At 37.9% G+C, this 19,745-nt stretch overlaps 1 protein-coding gene across 19 annotated transcripts in view; it reads right to left on the bottom strand.

Annotated features, from left to right (window-relative positions):
* SNAP91 (synaptosome associated protein 91) overlaps positions 1-19,745 on the bottom strand; it is a 156,368-nt gene that overhangs the window by 69,943 nt on the left and 66,680 nt on the right. For all 19 annotated transcript variants that reach the window (XM_051855481.2, XM_051855487.2, XM_051855488.2 and 16 more), the window contains exons 5-8: positions 19,078-19,180; positions 16,685-16,778; positions 14,935-15,046; positions 2,953-3,059 (exon numbers count right to left, since the gene is read on the bottom strand). In XM_051855481.2, coding sequence (XP_051711441.1) covers positions 2,953-3,059; positions 14,935-15,046; positions 16,685-16,778; positions 19,078-19,180 — 416 coding nt within the window. The remainder of the gene's footprint in view (positions 1-2,952; positions 3,060-14,934; positions 15,047-16,684; positions 16,779-19,077; positions 19,181-19,745) is intronic.

The following is a 19,745-nucleotide window of genomic DNA, read 5'->3' as shown; positions in this document are numbered from 1 at the left end:
ATTTGTAGGAAGCTGGCATGGAGAGTGAACTGGGGCTCAAACCCAGGTACTTCAATATGGGATGCAGATATCCCCAAGTAGTGTCTTACCTACTACATCCAAATGCCTGCCTCTGGTTGTATTTTAACATGATATTCTGGAAGTCTTCTATAAACTCTTTAGATAAATGCTACTAACTACAGGGTAGCTATCAGATGATGAGTATACACATATGTAAACCACATGAGTACTATCGGGTAGACACGAAAGGATTGTACAATTGTCAAAAAACTTCTGTATCAACAAATTATAACTAAGTCCCTCAACACTTGTATTTAAACTAGTAGTTCAAATTATAAACAATTAAATTTACATGTGGAAAAAACCCACTAATGGCTATGGTCACTGTTTTTCTATGAAAATAATATTATAAATTAGTATTCACTCTATAAAAATCTTAAAAATGGGGTCGGTGCTGTGGTATAGTCAGTAAAGCCACCACCTATAGTGCCAGTATCCCATATAGGCACGAGTTCCAGTCCTGGCTACTCCACTTCTGATCTAGCTCTCTGCTATCGCCTGGAAAAGCTATGGAAGATGGTCTAAGTCCTTGGGCCACTGCACCCACATGTGAGACCCAGAAGAAGCTCCAGGCTCCTGGCTTCAGATCAGCCCAGCTCCGGCCATTGCAGCCATTTGGGAAGTGAATCAGCAGATAGAAGACCTCTCTCTCTCTGTCTCTGTCTCTCTCTCTCTGCCTTTCAAATAAATAAATCTTTAAAAAAGAAAGAAGTATTTTACCGAAAATCTTAATCATAATATTCAAATAAAAATATGTATTGTTCAGTAGCTTAAAGACAAGCTCTTCAAATGACATCTGCTTTCTGCATATTTTGTAAATGGCCTGAATAGGGCCTGCGCTAACATAAGGTGTCACTAGACACAAAGTGAAGTTTCACATGTAAAGCCAGAAGGAACTGACAAATAAGCAGCCCTTTTCACAGAATCCTTGAGCTCATCTTGGGATTCTGACTAGAGAAATGTATACCCCAGACTGTTAGATGTGAAGTTCCTTACTTATATACAAAACAAATGGGAAAACTGGGAAGCATGTGCACCAGGATTTCATGGAACAAAGAATAATGATCTACTCTGAAGCTGATCTTTTCACAGAAATAAATTAGGCAAAGTTCACTAGATTATAATGAGAAAATCATATCAAATGTAAAAAATAAAATCTGTACAGTGGCAAAAGAAAATGTCAAGCAGTTCTATCAATCCATAAAGACTATCAACACTAGTATATTCAGGAGGAAATACCGATGAATGGGGTAGATGTATGGCAGTTAAGCTGTAGCTTGGGATGCCTGCATCCCATATTGTAGGACTTGGGATGTACTCAAGAGCAGAACTAGCTCTGCTCTTCATCTTAGCACCCTGGGAAGCAGCAGGTGATGGCTCAAGTACTTGTGTCCTTGCCACCAACGTGGGAGACCAGGAGTTCAAGGCTCCTGGCCCTGACCTGGCCCAGCCACGGCCACTGCCGGCATCTGGGGAGTGGATTACTCAATGGGAGATCTATCTGTGTCTCTCTGTTTGTCTTTGTCTCTCTGTCATTTAAAATAAATAAATACACATTTAAAAAAAGAATGATATATTCATCTTTTCTTTCCCATATTATATTTAAAAAGATTATATATGTTGTATGGATCAAAGCCTGAGAGTGAACATTCTGTGATATTATTTTGGTCTCAGAATTTGAATGTGAAAATTACTACCTCTGTGAATAAATGATATTTCAAAGACAATGCATTAACTAGAACACTTTTGAAATTGTGTATATAAAATGCGCTTATATAGTATTCTCAAAATGACAAAAACAGCAGAAACATGGCACAGATGGCCCATGTCCATAGCGTTGTATGCTTTGCTATTGAGCTTGAGAACTTATTTCACACAATACTTTAATCATTTCCTAGCCATCAGCTGACACGAAAGATAAAGTCCCATCTGTCATCCTGCACAAGGACTGCGATAATAATGTCATAGTTTCCAGTGTTGATATGAATCAGTGATTGAGTTGGATAAGAAAAAATCATCAATTTACAGATAACTTTAGGAACACCAACTGGATGTTTACACAGTTGCTGTGATTAAGTATAAATAAAGACTTCTAAGAAACAATGTATAAACTTTATAAGATGAATTATACTGTTTTATTTTTGCATTGTGTTTAAATCACTGACAAAAGTGAGGAGGGTCAGGATTTATGATTTATACACTAGAACAATGGAGGGGCTTTTCTAAAGACAAGTCCAGGGTTCAGTGAAAAGGAAGCACCTTATAAGGAGTAGAACAGAGATTACCAGAGGCTGGGAAGGGTAGGGAGGAAGACAAAGAGGTTGGTTATTGGATACAAAAATACCGTTAGATAAGAAGAAGTTCATGTGTTCTATAGCCCAGTAGAATTAATATAGTAACAATAAATTATTGTCTGTTTCAAAATTACTAGAAGAGAGGGTTTTGAATGTTCCTGCTATGAAGAAATAGACAATGGCTTTGTGAATTGCTTAGATTTTATCATTACACATGGAAAGTTTGTATCAAAATATCACACTGTACTTCATAAATATGTGTAATTATTATGTGTCAAAAATAAACACTTTTTAAAATTTTAAAAAATAAAGTGCATTGTTGAAGCATTTAAGAAAATGATAACCATTAGTTGTAATGGAGGAATGGATATCAAATGGGCTTGTTTTCAGTGAAACTTCTCTATTAATGCAAAATGATCAACTGATTGGGATACAGAGGTGCAGAACATAGCTTTGAGATGACCCCTAAGGTTATCTTGACCCCTCACATACAGTGACTTTGTGGCAGAGTGTCTTGCTAGATTACACATTCTATTATATACTCCAGACACATAAGCCACTATTTTAAAAGTTATATTTCCAACTTACTATCACTTACCTCTGCAACCTTGAGAAATTCAGATACTCGTGTCATTCTAGTTAGAAACCGCTTGTAAATTTCCAGAGCATCTTTACACTGTCCTTTCTTCATTTCAAAAAACTTTTCTAGAAAAGATAAAGAGATAAGCAATTAGAAAAGATAGATTCTAAGCTTATGTTAAGATTATTACTCAAACCCTGAATTATTATTTGAATCAAAATACTTATCACTAAAACCTACATGAAGAAACAAAGGGGATCTAAGTAGCTTAAGAAAGGTCTATATTCTAAGCTAGCCAACTGTCTCATGTGGAGCCATCTAAATAATGAAAGCAGATTATTGTAGACTATATAGACAGGTTGAATTCATGATCCATATAATCTCAGGATTCTGACTTGAAAATAGCTGTAAATTATTACTGATAAAAATATCAGAAGTTAAGACTGTACTGCACAACATCCTTATTTTCTTACTAACTTGCTACAAATAATTTATATGTCATAAAGCAATAACTTACATGTGATTTTTTTAATTTGACAAAAGTATCATACTAGTATGTTAATACTTGGGGGATCTGGGAACTCTTTGTATGACTTCATAGTATTTGTAAATTTAAAACTATTAAATAAAAATTTTAAAACAGGAATTCAAGTTTTCTATACTACAAATTAATAATTGCTTTTATTGATCATAAATTATTTCCTTCAAACATTATAATGCGCATTTTAGTTATAAAAGAGCAGAGGATTGTGAAACAAACATGGTTTACTAACTCTGACTTCCTAGTGTGTAATCAAATGCTGTTTCTCAACCTTTGGCTTTTCAGACAAAAAACAGAGGCTCGCTTTGCTGTTCTTTGTGCACTCCCAAAGTCTAAGAACCCGGTCACTAAGATTCTATGGTTTCATTGTAATTACAGCCTCAGTGTGTTTCCAGTATATATTCTACTAACCCAGCACTGTATCAGTATTCTCACCAGCCATTCATTAATTCATGCAGTCAATGATAATTGACAGCATAGATGGTGACAGGGCAGACCAATGTCTACAGCAGCTTTCAGGCAACTCTGGGTCACTGCTGATGGCCGAGCATGTTCTGTGTAAGCTCACTATTCTATATTTGCACATGGTTAAACATATGTTATTTTTATATTTTCTCATATTTGAGAGTAATTTATTTTATTCAGCATGTAATTTTACTACCTCCAAAGTATTTTTAATTTTCTCAAGATAAGTTTAATAATATATAATTAGGCAGAGAACTGATTATCCAGGGCAGTTATTACCTTCTGTTGACAGTCTTTTGGTAATTTTACTTTTAACAGGGACCATGGACCTCCCAGTCGGCTATTTAAAGGAACTAAAAACACCAAGAAAACACACACACACACACACACACACACACAGTGCTTTCTATTTGTTTAGATTCATGACAGAAGTGAGCATTCTTAAAAACAGTCAGATCCAAACATATCTTCTTTATCTACTCTGTGTTGGAATCATCATACCTATAAGAGGATAAATATTCTTTGATTAAAATTTCAGAGTTAAGGACTTAATCTGATAAAATATACTGCTCTTTCTCTCTTTAGAAACAACCTTCACACAAACAATTTCTTCCAAATAACTAAATTTTTAAATTTATTTCCCTTTAGTATAGTGCAACCTTGTTTCTTTGCATCAGAACTTCAGCACGAACACAAAAAGAGAAATCAAACTGAATAATCTGTTTCCCTTTAGATCCAGTGTTCAAAAATGTTAAGCAGTTTCTGTTTCCCCTGTATGTTTTAAAAATTATTTGCATCTTTCATGATGATCGAGGATTCAACAACCAAAGACAATCATCGTGGCTTTAGGTTATAATCTCACGGTTCTGTCTGTAACAATGGCAATGACATAAAAGGCAGTATGTGCCATTTTACTGTTATGTGTAAAGCTATGAGGTTCTTTTGTCCCCCTAGAGGCCAGGGCAGGGTCTAGAAAAATTATCACGTTTACAAAGGGTATAGGTCCCAAAATGAGCCATTACCTTTCATACTAAAGATAACACATGCGGATTTTCAATATTTAAAATGAACAAATTTGACATTTGTACAACGAATATTTATGAAGTAGTGTTATGTTGTCATTTGCATATTAGTATTAACTTTCAAATTATAACTGTCCTAGGAAAGGAATCAAATTAAAAGGAATTTTATCCTTGGGAAACTGAGTTCTCCTGTAGGGATTGTTACTAATGACCATTAGTTAGAAAGGGAAACACCTTACTTGCAAGTCAAAACTATATAGCCATAAAACACTTGTGAAGATTTGCAGCCCCAATATTGATTCCAACATTATAAAAGCATTGGTCAGGAAACCCATGACTAGAACTAACCTACAATGTATTTATAAGGTAACTCCTGGCACTATGGAGTAAACAAGGAAAATACTTACTTCTAAAACAAATAGGATACTGTCTTGCATACCAATCTTCTACAATGTCTCTTTAACAAGAGCAGTTATGACAAAATGCTACTGAAATCCTGCTGGATACCACAATGCTGTAAGGCAAGGAAGTACACGTCCACAACTTTTGAAATGCCAGGTCCTTAGCATGAGAAGTTAAACTCTCCTTTTCTGGTTCTAATTTAGTCAACAGATGATCATTTTCAAATCAAATTTAAAAATGTCTTGAAGGGTTATTACTTTAAGATGAAGATAAAATGCATTCCTAAAGCAATTTATCGGTGAAGTCGATATAAAGAAAAAGTAAAGCAGTGCAGACTTTAAGTAGCTTTCCAATCAACAACAGAGAAGAGTCACGTGGCTGAACGTGTTTATTTGCTAAATGACTTGTGAAGACACTGCATTCCATGTTCTTCAGGCAGAAGTAGGAATGAAACAATGGAACTGGTCGAAGAGTATGAGAATGAATCAGCAGAATTCCATATCTGACTGGCTCTGGATTTCAAGAAGATGAGAACCTCAATGATAAAGGAGGCTAGGTTTTAGTTTTTAAAAAACTAGACATATGGCTGGCGCCGTGGCTCACTAGGCTAATCCTCCGCCTTGCGGTGCCGGCACACTGGCTTCTAGTCCCGGTCAGGGCGCCGGATTCTGTCCCGGTTGCCCCTCTTCCAGGCCAGCTCTCTGCTGTGGCCCGGGAGTGCAGTGGAGGATGGTCCAAGTGCTTGGGCCCTGCACCCCATGGGAGACCAGGAGAAGCACCTGGCTCCTGCCATCAGATCGGCACGGTGCACTGGCGGCAGTGCACCGGCTGTGGTGGCCATTGGAGGGTGAACCAACGGCAAAGGAAGACCTTTCTCTCTGTCTCTCTCTCTCACTGTCCACTCTGCCTGTCCAAACAAACAAACAAACAAAAACAAAACTAGACATATATAAAGAGGAACAGAGATTACAGGGGGTAAATTTGAGGATTCGATTTTGGAGAGTCTGAGTTTAGGTATAAACAAAATATCTAAATTTGAGGATCTACAAATACTAAGACATGGAAACTGAAATTCAGAAGTAAGGACTGAAATAACAGATTTTGGACTCCCGATAATGGAGATGTTAGGTTTTCCATTGAAGAATACACAGAAAAGGAAAAAAAAAAAAAGAGCAGAACTTTATTTGGGCTGCATATGACCTTTAGCCCAAACTTACATTTATGAATAGTGAGAGAGAGCAACATCAGCCAGCAACAGAGAATAGGAAAGTCTCCTTTCTGGCTTACCAAGAAAATCCCCAACCTAAATTAAAGATATACTTAGATTTCAGCTTCATATTAAGGGCAGAAGTACCTCCCCGCTAAAGGAAACTCTCATTGCCTCACCCAAAGAGCCGAAGACTGTGCTATCGTCTTCCAGATTCACGTGAAGCCAGGGTTCTACATACAAATTTAGTTCTGCAAATTAGAAAGACCTGTGAGATACCTGGGCCGGAGAGGCAGGAGTCATCTTGTACCCTCTCACTTGCTGCGTGACAAGCCAGAGGACAGACATGGGAGATCCCTCTTCAGCAGCATTCTTACTGTTCCCCCAACCCTGTCTCCTGATTCCTGGGTTCTGGGATTCAAATCACAGCCACTTATTAAGACTCCTTAGACCCTGGATCGTAGCCTCAGGTGTCCAATCTTCAGCTTCCTAGCACTGCAAGGCCGCTGCACTGGAGGTACCAGCTGCTTGTAGTTAGCATAATTAAATGGACAGCTTCAGAAGTAGTATCTTCTCTGTGTGAGTACTTATTACTCTGGGAGTCATTTCAGGTGGCTGAGTTTAGAACTAATTACTGTAGGCTTTTGATAGTGATGGAAGAACCCCCCAGCGCTCATGGAAAATGGAATTGCAAAAGAAGTTTATTTTGGTGCAAAATATTTGATAAGCCATGCACATTTTTCCATAATTTGCATTTCCACAAACTTTTTGAAGCACCTTTGTATATAAGCACTAATCCCCTATATGAAATTCTTTTCTGTTTAGAATACATATGGAGGTTTCTGCTTCTTATACACAGTGTTTGATACCTAAAGTGGATATAAGAAAACAGATTCTCAACAATGGCAAATTTAAGACCCTAAGGTTAGCTGGGTAACCTGATTGAATTTGAATGCAGAAATGACCACCTATCTCTACTGAAATATTGCATTCACACAGCCATGTGGTACACAGAATGAAATAATTACTTGAAGTATTGCCTATGGTTTTCTGAAATAAGTACCTGGAATGAAGCTTATTAGACAATGGGCTGAACCATCAAGATGGGAATAAGGCAACTGCGGGGAGGGCAGCTCCTCCCGACTTACCTGGGAAGCTCAAAAAGGAAAATGACATCAATTTTAAATACTGGCTCAAGGCACAGTCAGACTGGCACTCCAAGAGTGCCCTTTAATAATCTTATCTCTTGCAGCCACAGGGCTGTCATAGCTGAAAGTCAGAAAGAGAGTCTAATCTTGCAAGCTACTGAATTATAGCATGTGTGGTTAGGCTGTATTTACAGCTTTACCATGGTCTCCTTTGTAAGTGGTGGAGCATTTACTCAGGAATAAAACCACAGAAAAGAGCACTTGTATATTTTCAAAACAAATAAGCTTCCTGTGCTGGAAAAAGCTTTTCCTCCCATCTCAAGAGGCTGGAGGTCTTGTGTAAACTCCCATTTTGTGTGGAAATGAAATTCTCCTTTTAACCTAGCTCCCTTCTACCCACCCCTCTCCACTCCCATCACTGCAGCTGCCTTAATACCTAGAATGAATGTTAGAATCCAGCAATTCCAGCACGTGCTAGGGAGACAAGGACAAAGTCTGACCCAGGGAAAAACACACATGCATATACGCACACACAGTCACAAGCCAAAGGCAGAACAAAATTTTCTAAATTTTTATCACCCATAGAATTTGCAGATAAAATGTAAACTATTAAGTTAAATGGCAGATAAATAACAATTTTTAGTATATAACAACTTTTATTATATGTCACCAAAACTGTCTGGGGTTTATTAATGCTAAAAAAATTTATGCATAATGACTACAAGTAACAATTTAACTGACTATCCTGTATCTTTCCACCTGAATCTAGAAATCCTGACAAAATTCTGCAGAACCGGACTGGACCCTAGAGCTTCTGGACAGGAAAGATGGATTACATAAGACTTGCAATGTAATATAATTACATATATAACATATATATATAACACATGTATATAACATATATAACATAAATTTGGGCGAAAATGCCAAAAAAGTTCATGGATTCCAAATGCTAGCCTGAGCATCTGGGTATGGCTTTATCCCAGTAGTTCCCACAGTGAAGTTCCCAGACCAGCAGGAACAGCGTTACTTAGTCCCCTATTAGGAACATAAATGCTCGGGCCCACCTCAGATCTGATGAATTAGAAACTCTGTATTAGGAACCAGCAACTGGAATACCAAGAAGCCCTCCAGACATTTTTGAGAAAGTCTGAATACCGCCAAAAGTACGTTTTCCTAGTCTTCTGCAAAGGGTCCTTTACCACAGCAACTACATGTCCCTCTTTAGGCGAACATATGCATACTTTTTAAAGAGAGGGAGTTTTAGGGTCAGAGCAAAATTAAGTGGTAAGCAGATAGACTTCCAATATTCTCCCAACCATCACACATGCATAACCTGTCCCATTACCAACATCTCCCTCAAGAGTGTTACATTAGTTAGAACTGACAAACTACATCAACACATCATTATCACCCAACGTCCACAGTTTACACTACTGTTCCCTCTGGACAAATGGGTAACGCGCTAGATCCACTGAATTTGGTATATATTTTCGCTGCCCTAAAACCTCTGTGTTCTGTCCATGAATCCCTCTCTCCCTACTAACCACCACTGATCTTTTCACTGACTCCATATTTGCCTTTGCCAGAAAGGCATAAAGTAAGAATAAGTAAAGTAGCCTTCTCAAACTGGCTTGTTTGAAATAGTCTCATGACTTAATAGCTCATTTCCTTTTGGTACTGAGTAATATTCCATGGTCTGGATGTGCCAGTTTATCCATTCACCTACAGAAGGACGTTTTGGTTGCATCTAAGTTTTTTTTTATTATGAATAAAACTGCAATAATCCTACGTGCAGATTTTACATATGTTTTCAACACCTCTGGATAAATAACATGGAACACTAATGCTGGATCACATGATGAATATATTCCATTTTGTAAGAAACTGTCAAATTATCTTCCAACAGAGCTGTACCATTTTGCATTTCCATTAGCAATGACTGAGAGTTCCTGTTACTCCAGATTCTGGCCAACATCGGGTATTGTCAGTCTTCTGGACTTTGGTCATTCTAACAAGGGTTTAGTGCTATACCAGTGTTATCTTACTTTGCATTTCCCAGATGACCTATAACAAGAAGCATTTGTTCAATGCTTATTTGACATTTGTTTACCTTTGTTGGTGCTGTATCTGTTAAAGTGTTTGGCCCTTTTTTTAAAAGAGTTGTTTGTTTTCTTAATGTTGACTTAAGAAATCTTTGTATGTTTTAGATAACAGAGCTGTCAGTGTCCTTTACAAGTATTTTCTCCCAGTCCATGAGATGTCTTCTCATTCTCTTAATTTTTCATTTTAATGAAGTACAGTTTATCACTGGCCATCTGGGTTTTCTACTATGCTACCTTCCAGGATTTGTATGGTTTTGTATTTTATATTTATGTCTTTGATCCACTATAGGTTTTTTTGTGTGTGTGTGTGTGAAGGGTGTAAGGTCTGTATCTAAATTCATTTGTTTGGTTTGTGGATGTTCAGTTAGTCCTTCACCATTTATTGAAAATGCCATTGTCGAGGAGAATGCGAGATGTCTGAATAGTGAGAAGCTGCATTGACGTCAGCCACAGAAAGAGACCAGAAAAACAAAGGAAGGACCATGTTCCCATGGGACTGATGGAGAGATGTTTTTAGTGTGGAATGCACAGAGCAGAACAGAAACAGAAACTCTGTGAGGCAGCAAAGAGAAAGGACAGACATGCCGTGTGCCACCAGCCACTCCAGCATCTACACGGCCATCTCCTGGCTGGGAAGCACCATCTTGCCAGGGGAAGCTGAGGGGAAGCTGTGGAGGCTGCCACAGTCCCCCACCCCTGGCAGCTGTGAGTGAGGGAGAATTCCACAGTCCCCATTGCCAATAAGCCGGGCCTGGGGAGCTGGCAGGGATATGAGTGACTGCTTTGCTGTGTGAAGGGAGGCCATCTTGCCTCCCATCCCTCCCCCAACCAAAGTGCCAGACTCCATTTGCTGTGTTAGAGTAGCACCCAAGCTCTGTTCTGTTTCAGGGAACAGCATGCAGTCCCACTGCTGCTGCAGGCTGCCAGGGCCGGGGCAGCTTGCATGACAGAGAGAACAGCCCCCGCACCCTGTGACTGTGGAGTTCTGGGCATGGGTCATGGGCCCGAGAGGGCCTCCTGTAGTGGCTGGGTTCCTGAGTGCCCACCCAGTTTGGCTGAAGAGAATCAGAACTCCCTGCACACGGCAGACAGATCTAATAGAGTGGGTGAGGGATACACTGCAGGGCGGGGTGGGGTGCACACACCTGGGTGAGGTGTGCTGGTACTGTGAGTTCACTCCAGGCTGTGAATCAGCTGCTTCACCCTGGCACAGAGAAGGTGTGCAACTGTGAATGAACTAGCCAGCTCCACTGTATACTCTACCAACTGACTGTGGTCAGGGCTGTACTGCCATAGCACCACGTCCATACTGAGTATCACTTTGGACTCTTGTCCCACAGACAAATGTTGGCTAGAACTCTCTGGCCCTACCCAACACATACTACTGGAACTCAAGTGTAAGCTTTAGGCACTCCACTGAGCTCCAGAGGCCCATTTCCAGGAATAATGCCTTCAATAAAAAAAAAAATCCTCCAGAAGAGACACTAACAACAGATTCCACCAGATGCATAAAAATCAATGTAAAAACACAAGAAACATAAAAAAAAGAAGGCAATTATGATCCCACAAAAAGAACACAACAATAAATTAATATTAGATGTAAAGAAGGAGAGACTGAGGAAATGCCTGAAAAAGAATTCAAAGGAATGGTCATGGGGAGGGCACTGTGGCATAGTCGATTACCCAGTCCCTGTGATGCTGGCATTCCATATGGGTGCTGGTTCAAGTTCCAACTGCTCCACTTTCAATCCAGCTCCCTGCTAATGGCCTAGGAAAGCAGTGGAAGATGGCCCAAGAGCTTTACTGATGCCACCACGTGAGAGACCTTGATGAAGATACTGGTGCCTGGTTTAGTCTGGCCCACCCTGGATGTTGTGTCTATTTGTGGAGTAAACTAGTGGAGAGCTGATACTTATCTCTGTGTGTCATTCTGCCTTTCAAAGAAATAAATAAATCTTTAAAAATGAAAATAAAGAAAAAATGATTATAAGGTTACTCAAAAACTTAGAAATAACAATGAAATGAAATAAGAAAATCAGAACATGCTATATAAGAAATCCTGCAAAGAGAGACACTGAAAAAGAACAAGCAGAAATATTTGAAATTAAGTATTCAATAAGTCAAATAAAAAATACAGTGGAGAGTCTTAACAGCAACAGACTTGGTGAGGGCAGAGAAAGAATATCTGATCTAGAAGACAGGTCTTTTGAAATATCTCAGTCAGTAATAAAGAGAAGGAGACAGAGAAGAGGAAAGCAGAAAACAGAAGAAAAACAAGAAGAGGAGGAGGAGAAGTGAGAGGGAAGGAGGAAGGAGGAGGTGGGAGAGGTGGTAGGGAAGAAGGAGGAGAAGGAGGAGGAAATTAGAAAAACTGAAAACAGTTTAGGACCTATGGGATACCATTCAATGAACAAATATATGAGTCTCAATAGTTGCTGAAGATATGGAAATAAAGAATAGCTTAAAAACCCTAATCAGAGAAATAATAGCAGAATATTTCCCCAATTTGGAGAAAGATATGGACATCTAAATACAGGAAGTGCAGGAACATAGACACAAGTAATTTATCAAAGTTGAAGCATAAGGACAATAGAAAAGCCTGAATATACCAATAACCAAGACTGAGATTGAATCAGTAATAAAGGGCCTCCCAACAAAGAAAAGCACAGGACGAGATGGCTTCACTGCTGAATTCTATGAGACTTTTAAGGAATGACTAATATAATTCTTCTCAAAATATTCAAAACTCTAGATAAGGACAGAATCCTTTCAAACTCATTCCATGAAGCCAGCATTACCTTAATTCCGAAACCAGAAAAAGATACAACCCAAAAGAGAACAATAGACCAATATCCCTGATAAACATAGATGCAAAAATCTTGAACAAAATACTAGCAAATAAAATGCAACAACACAGTAAATGATCATCCACCCAAAGGGGATTTATCCCAGTGATGCAGGGATGTTTTAACATATGCAAATCAATAAACATGACACACCACATCAACAAAGTGAAGGATAAAATCCAAATCATAACCTCAATAGATACAGAGAAAGCATTTGATAAAACACAGCATCCTTTCATGATAAAAAAAAAAAAACTTAAAAAATTGAGTATTGAGTAGAGAAGGAACATACCTCAACACAATCAAGGTAATATATGACAAACCCACAGTCAGCATCATATTGTACAGGGAAAAGCTAGAAGCATTTCCACTAAGATGCAGAACCAGACAAAGATGTTCACTCTCATGATTACTATTCAATATAGTTCTGGAAGTTTTAGCCATAGCCATTAGGCAAGAAAAAGAAATTAAAAAGATATAAGTTAGAAAGGAAGAAGTCAAATTATCCCTGACTGCAGATGACATGATTCTTTATATAGGGGAACCAATAGACTCCACTAAGAGATGATTAGAACCCGCAAGACAGTTCAGCAAAGTTGCAGGATATAAAATCAACACAAAAATCAATGGCATTCTTATGCACCAACAATGTTCTGCAGAGAAAGAACTTATAAGGTCAGTTACATCCACAATAGTAACCAAAAAACTTTCAATACCTTGTGATAAATTTAACCAAGGATGTGAAAGATCTCTACAATGAAAAGTATAAAACATGAGTGAAAGTAATAGAAGAAGACACCAAAAAACAGAAAAATCTTCCATGTCCATAGACTGGAAGAATTAATATCATCAAAACGTCCATACTATCCAAATCAATTTACAAGTTCAATGGGATCTTGATCAAAATGCAAAGGTCATTCCTCACAGATCTAGAAAGAACAATCCTAAAATTCACACGAAAATACAAAAGACCCTGAATAGCCAAAGCAAACTTAAACAATAAAAACAAAGCCAGAAGCATCACAATGTCAGATTTTAAGGCATACCACAGGGCTATTATAATCAAAACAGCCTGATACTGACACAAAAATGAACATGTAGACCAGTGGAACAAAACAGCAACCCCAGAAATTAACCCACTCATCTATAACCATCTAATCTTTAACAAATGAACTAAAATCATTTCCTAGAGAAAGCACAGTCTCTTCAAAAAATGGTGTTGGATAAGTGTAAGAATACTTCATTATCAAATGGAAGTGATATGTCAGACATCAGCCTCAAGCAGGTTGTAAGTAATCAGGTAGGTTATATAAAAGTTCGTATTTCCTATGCACCTATTTTCTGTACTGCCCTTTCTCCTACAGCTAATACTTTTGGCCACTAAGGAGTTTTCTATGATCAACTGAAGGAAAGAAAAAATTTGTTTGTTCTGAGATGTTTCCTCATGCTTGTTACAAGCAGGAAGTGATCTGATGAATTTCACCTCTAAAAAAAATGAATGACCTTGACAACAGAAAGAAATCTGCACGGTAGGTGACAATTCTACCAGTATCTATTTTATTTTCTAATTTATGTCAAAGAGATATGGTAATATGTGTGGAACTATACCAAATTTTGGGTAGCAAGAAACTACTGGACTGGATGGTAAGCAACTTGGAAAAAAGAAAATTGGGGAATTGGAGATTAGGAGGTCCAGGGAGGAGGTAGTGAATGGATCTCACAAAATAGACCACATGAGAACCTTTTCATCCCATGTAAATGCAAAGCAAAGGGCATGTTCAACAAAAAGGCTCTCAATAATCAAGAAGATAAAAGAACTCTAAAGAAAGTGGCCAGGATATCTAAAACAAAGGTTATGAAATGGCTGAACAGCATGGGCTTCTCATCACCAGTGCTGAGAGGCCTACCATTTTTTCTGGGTCCTCAGTCAGCCAACATTTAAGATCAATGCTGAGCTTTCTTCACAACACAATAGAACAAGAAGACCAGTCATTCACCAGGTTAACAGGCCAGGAAGGGGGTCATCAGTCTGTTTACATTGTAATGGACAGTTATCCCAGGTGTCTGTTTATTATCTCTGTCCATAATGCTCAGCCAGCACCACCATCTGTGGACTTACCGGTATCATAGTATCCCATATAATACTGACTTGGCCACACACTCCCTTTACTGCACTAGAAGTGAGACAATGGTTTCACTCCAGAGAATTCACCTGTCTTACACGTATCCCATCATCCCAGATGTGTTTCAGTCATTCTACCTACCGAGTAAGTTAATAACTCCATCATTGTAGCAAGCAAAAAGTTTGATAAGATCTTTGAAAAGTAGCATAAATGCAGCATTTATGACACCATTTGTTAGTTCATTTGGATGCACCTAGAAAAAAATAAAAATATAATGTTAACTGCATATCACCAAATCAGAATCTTTCTCAAGTCAGTTATCTCAAATGATTACTCAAATAATCACATCTCAAATAATTACTAATAAATTCATTCATATTCTACAAATCTTGAGTAACCCTCTTAGTAACTCTTCCAATATCAAAAGATGGCTTGCATATGTTTTTAATTCATATTAGACAATGAAATTAGTCCTATCAACACAGGACATAGATACATGCTGTTTGACCAATGATCCACATCAATCAAATCCCCCATTTAACATCTTGTCTTTGGTTACTTTTGCTACATGATATTGCATTTCCTCTACTTTATCTAACAGACTTTATGAAAGGGTTCAGGTTCTAGGAGCCTACAATGACTCAGTGTGGAAGAAGAGTATGGGACTATCCTAGCCTGCCACCCATAAAATAACTCTTGAAACTCATAAATGTTCAATCATTCACCAAATACTCTGATGATTAACACAAAGGAGCATAATTTTTCCCAACTCCTCAATCTTTATCCACAACTTCACAGGCTCTGCTGTTTTCCCATTTATAACTTTTCTTCTTTAAGCAGAACCCTTTTTTAAGGGCAAGGAGAGCAAAGAACAACAAATAAATAAAAAGAAAAAAGTTAAAAGAAGAAAAGTCCATAGACATCAAGTTAAGTCCTCACTGTAAAATCGGTCAAAAACAGTAAGATGGTTTGCCACTTTTACTGAAATTTCACAGGAGTTAGGTGCTATAATTATGATTCAATTATATATTAAGCAACACACTCTAAACAGAAAATTTAACTTACTTACTTAAAGAACATCTTTGCTTTAGGCAACTCCCAAAGCACAGGAGAGCAGACAACGTGAGTTATGACTCTTCCCACATATCAAAATATTTTATTTTCATGACTCAGTATTGCCTAATTAAACTCTATTTTGAGATAACTGTAAATTCACATATAGCTGTGAGAAGTAGTGCAAAGCAATCCCACGTGCCATTTACCTAATTTCTCCTAGTGGTGACATCCTACTAAACTAGAGTACAATATCACAGTCATGGATATTGACAAGGATAAAATCCACCGATCTTATTTGGTTTTCCCTGGGTTTGCTTATAGTCCTGTGTGTGTGCATGTGCATGTTTGGCCTATACAGTTTTATAAAATGTTGTAGATTAGCGTATCCACCACCATAGACTGGATATAGGTATGGTTTTCAGAGATGTTGACATTGCCCGAAGGGACCAACTTGATCTACGAAAAAACAAAAATAATTTTCTTTGGTGGATAGTATCATTCCTGCAGTTCACATAAAATATGTCCCAACAGTTGGTCAAATTAATTGGCTGCCTGAGGATACACCTTGCAGACACTTCATCCTGCTGAACACTACAGGGAACCACCATCCTACTCAAAGTGTGAAGCTCCCAGAATATATCACTCATATTTTTCTAAGAATTAAGTAAACACTTGGGAAACTGGTTAGAAAATTTGGGGAACCTCAGTCATTTAATTTATCTAAATGAAGGATATCTAAAGTCACTTCCTGAGGAAATCTGTGGATTCAATCTTAGCCCACCTTCAAGTGAAAGACAATACTGATTGTTTGAGAAAGATCTGGTAAGGTACCTACATCAAATTCAAGCAGTGCATCGATTTGTCCCTGCAGTATTGGCATGCTCTTTAGTAGTTTCTCTGGAGCCATGGTCCGCATTACACCATCAGCCCTACAGTTTTTTAAAAAAGGAAAGGATAAAACATTCTTGTATACAGAAATTCAAGATCACACACATTGTTTTAAGATGTTCCTCCTCCCTCATTTTCTGATTTTTCTTTGGGATAAGTTTTGAGGTACTGAGAGATTGTAGTTCTCTCTTCCACATATACTGCTTCTGTTTATTCATTCTCACTCCTCAACCATACAGAAAATGTTTTCTTTCTATCTGCACTGCCCTTGGGAAGAAAGCAATGAAATACAGATAAAAGAAGTCAGTTGACTTTCTGAATGGAATCTTACAAATCTATAACAAATGTAATAGTGTTAAAATATAAGCCCTCCCCCACTTTGAGAAACAGAATACATGTTTTGGAAGTCTCTAAATCTCTGAGACTGGGATTAAAGTGTATATGCTCCTATATCAAGTGAAAAGAAACATGCATGCTGAAATGTGAAGTGTTCCCAAATGGAGAAAAGAGTTTAGCTATGAAGATGAGCCTGGAAGTTGGTGCTACAGGGGGCACCAGAGACAGAACCGTACCCCATATCTACCTGCAGATCTCTTATGAAACTCCTGCATTCATATATGATCAAGGAGTGATGGTATTGCAACAGCTAAGGAAAATATCTAGGTGATGTGAACAGGATGCTAATGGCAACTTTCAGAGTCTCTCTCACCCCAGTGGTGGTAAATCATCCCGAAGTGTCCTCACATGGCTATACAGAGGTGTAGAAGTTTCTAAGAAGGCTATGGACATATTATGGAGAGGTCACTGTAATTGGGAAAATCAGCCAGGGTTGCCCCAGGCCATGTAAGAAGTTAGAGCAGAGGTGTATGAACTAGAATCATTCCTAATGAGAAGATGATGAAGAAAAAAACCCTAATTTTATTTTGACTCACAAGAAACTAAGGTACTCTGAATAGCAAGTTTTTATCTTTCACCACCATAATAAAAAATTAACTCCAAGGTAAGGTTAGGTCAACTGTTGGAAAGACAGAATTATATCTTTTCATGTGGATTCTTGAGATTATAATATCAAAACTTCCATAAACACCTTGCTGTTAATTCAAATTAAGAACAAATACAAGATCTATCCAGTTTTCTGAGCAAACATTTCAACTCTACACCCATTTAGAGAGAAATGAGTGCTAATTATGAATTAAAATCCAAGCGCTTTTTCAACAACATTTTCTTAATTAGCACATCATAGTAATTAGTTTCATTACAGTATTGTGCATGTGTGTCTATGTTTCCTATGACAGTATTACCTCTCAAAAACAGACTCTACCACAACACAAGTTCATTTCCATCTCAATCAAAATATACTGAAACAGGCGTGGAAAGCCATGACACGGTGGCAAAAACAATCTAAATGAAAGATCCTGGTGAACAAGACCCCAGCAGAAGGAACAGGCCATCAAGGAGGGAGGCGCCTTTCTCCGAAGGGAGGAAGGAACCTCCACTGTGATATGGCCTTGACTAAACAAGTTCAGAGTTGGTGAACTCAAGGGGCTTCCATAGCCTAGACAGCTCATGGCAAGAGCCTCGGGTGATTGCTGACATCATAAATAAGAGTGCCAATTGCTAAATCAACAACGGGAGTCACTGGGTACATGCTCCCCACGTAGGATCTCTGTCCTTAATGTGTTTTACTATGAAACTTAAAAACAACACTACTAGTCGAACAATACCCTATACCTTGTGCGGTGGTGTGAGTGCAGCCTGTTGAAATCCTTGCTTAGTGTATACTAAGTTGATCTTCAGTATATGAAGGTAATTGAAAATGCAACTCGATGAAGGGCAGGATGGGAGAGGGTGTGGGAGAGGGGAGGGCCGCGGGAGGGAGGGAGGTTGTGGGGGGGGGGCCACAACAATACAAAAGCTGCACTTTGTAAATTCACATTTATTAAATAAAAAAATTAAAAAAATATACTGAAACAGCTACCCTCATTTACAGGCTACCCTCATATACTGTGCTATTTATTAAATGAAACTCATCTTAGTTCTCCCCCTTTCAAAATTATCAAAATACACACACAATGTATGCTTAAGGATTTTGAAATAATTTTATTACACAAAGCATAGGCCATATCAATTATGAGCTACAAATCATATTTTTCTACATAAAGATAATGTTTACTGAAATTCAAGGCTAACTTTGACAATATTATTGGATTTTCATTTTTCAGTGGATTTTAAATGGCCTTCATGACCAAAATTAATTGGATTTTAACTTATTTAAAATAAATCAAATATTCCCCAGCAATGTATTCTATTCAAATCAGTAGGAGGAAAAAAAAAACATACCCTTTCTTCACTCTAGCAAAATCAAATGCCATCTGTCTGTAAGAGAAAGCCTTTTCATTCAAATATCTACTATAGCGCCTTATGAAGGTAGACATATCATAACCTGGGGGAGAGGGGAGAAAATACAATGGATTAATAAAATACCTCTAATTGTGCTTAGTTTAGTATTAGTTTTTCTTAACTCCTCAAGTGTAGACAGACCTCAATGTCGTACTTCCAGGGAAAACTACTCTTGGCACGATGCATTTCATGACTACACAGCTTGAATGTTCTGCTATCCTTGTACAGAATGGCTTTTTGATTTTTTGCCTTTCAGTTTTGTTCACTGTTTCAAATAACAGCCTGTTTCATGCTTAATACATGTAGCTACCTCAAAACAGTCAACTTGTCTGAGGTGTTTGTCTTATACACAAGCAGCAATCAGTAAATATGAAGAATGAACAAATTATTGCAGTTCAAACAGTTAATCTCCAAAATGATTACTTTAAGACAGGATCACTGTTGTTTTTTTTTTTTTCCATTAGGAAGGCATCTTTCATTTTATTATCTCTTATGCCTTCATAAGCAAACTGGGGTCTAGCAATTCAACTGTTACTTTTTGAGGTAAACACTGAAAAATGACAAAAATAAAATGAATAAATATTTTATATGCTGAGTTGTCTACAATG

This window comes from Oryctolagus cuniculus, chromosome 5, assembly GCF_964237555.1.
Source record: "Oryctolagus cuniculus chromosome 5, mOryCun1.1, whole genome shotgun sequence".
In the NCBI taxonomy this organism is placed as follows: Eukaryota; Metazoa; Chordata; class Mammalia; order Lagomorpha; family Leporidae; genus Oryctolagus; species Oryctolagus cuniculus.
The sequence above is the reverse complement of the archived record's forward strand: the minus strand, read 5'-3'. Positions and strand labels throughout refer to the sequence as shown.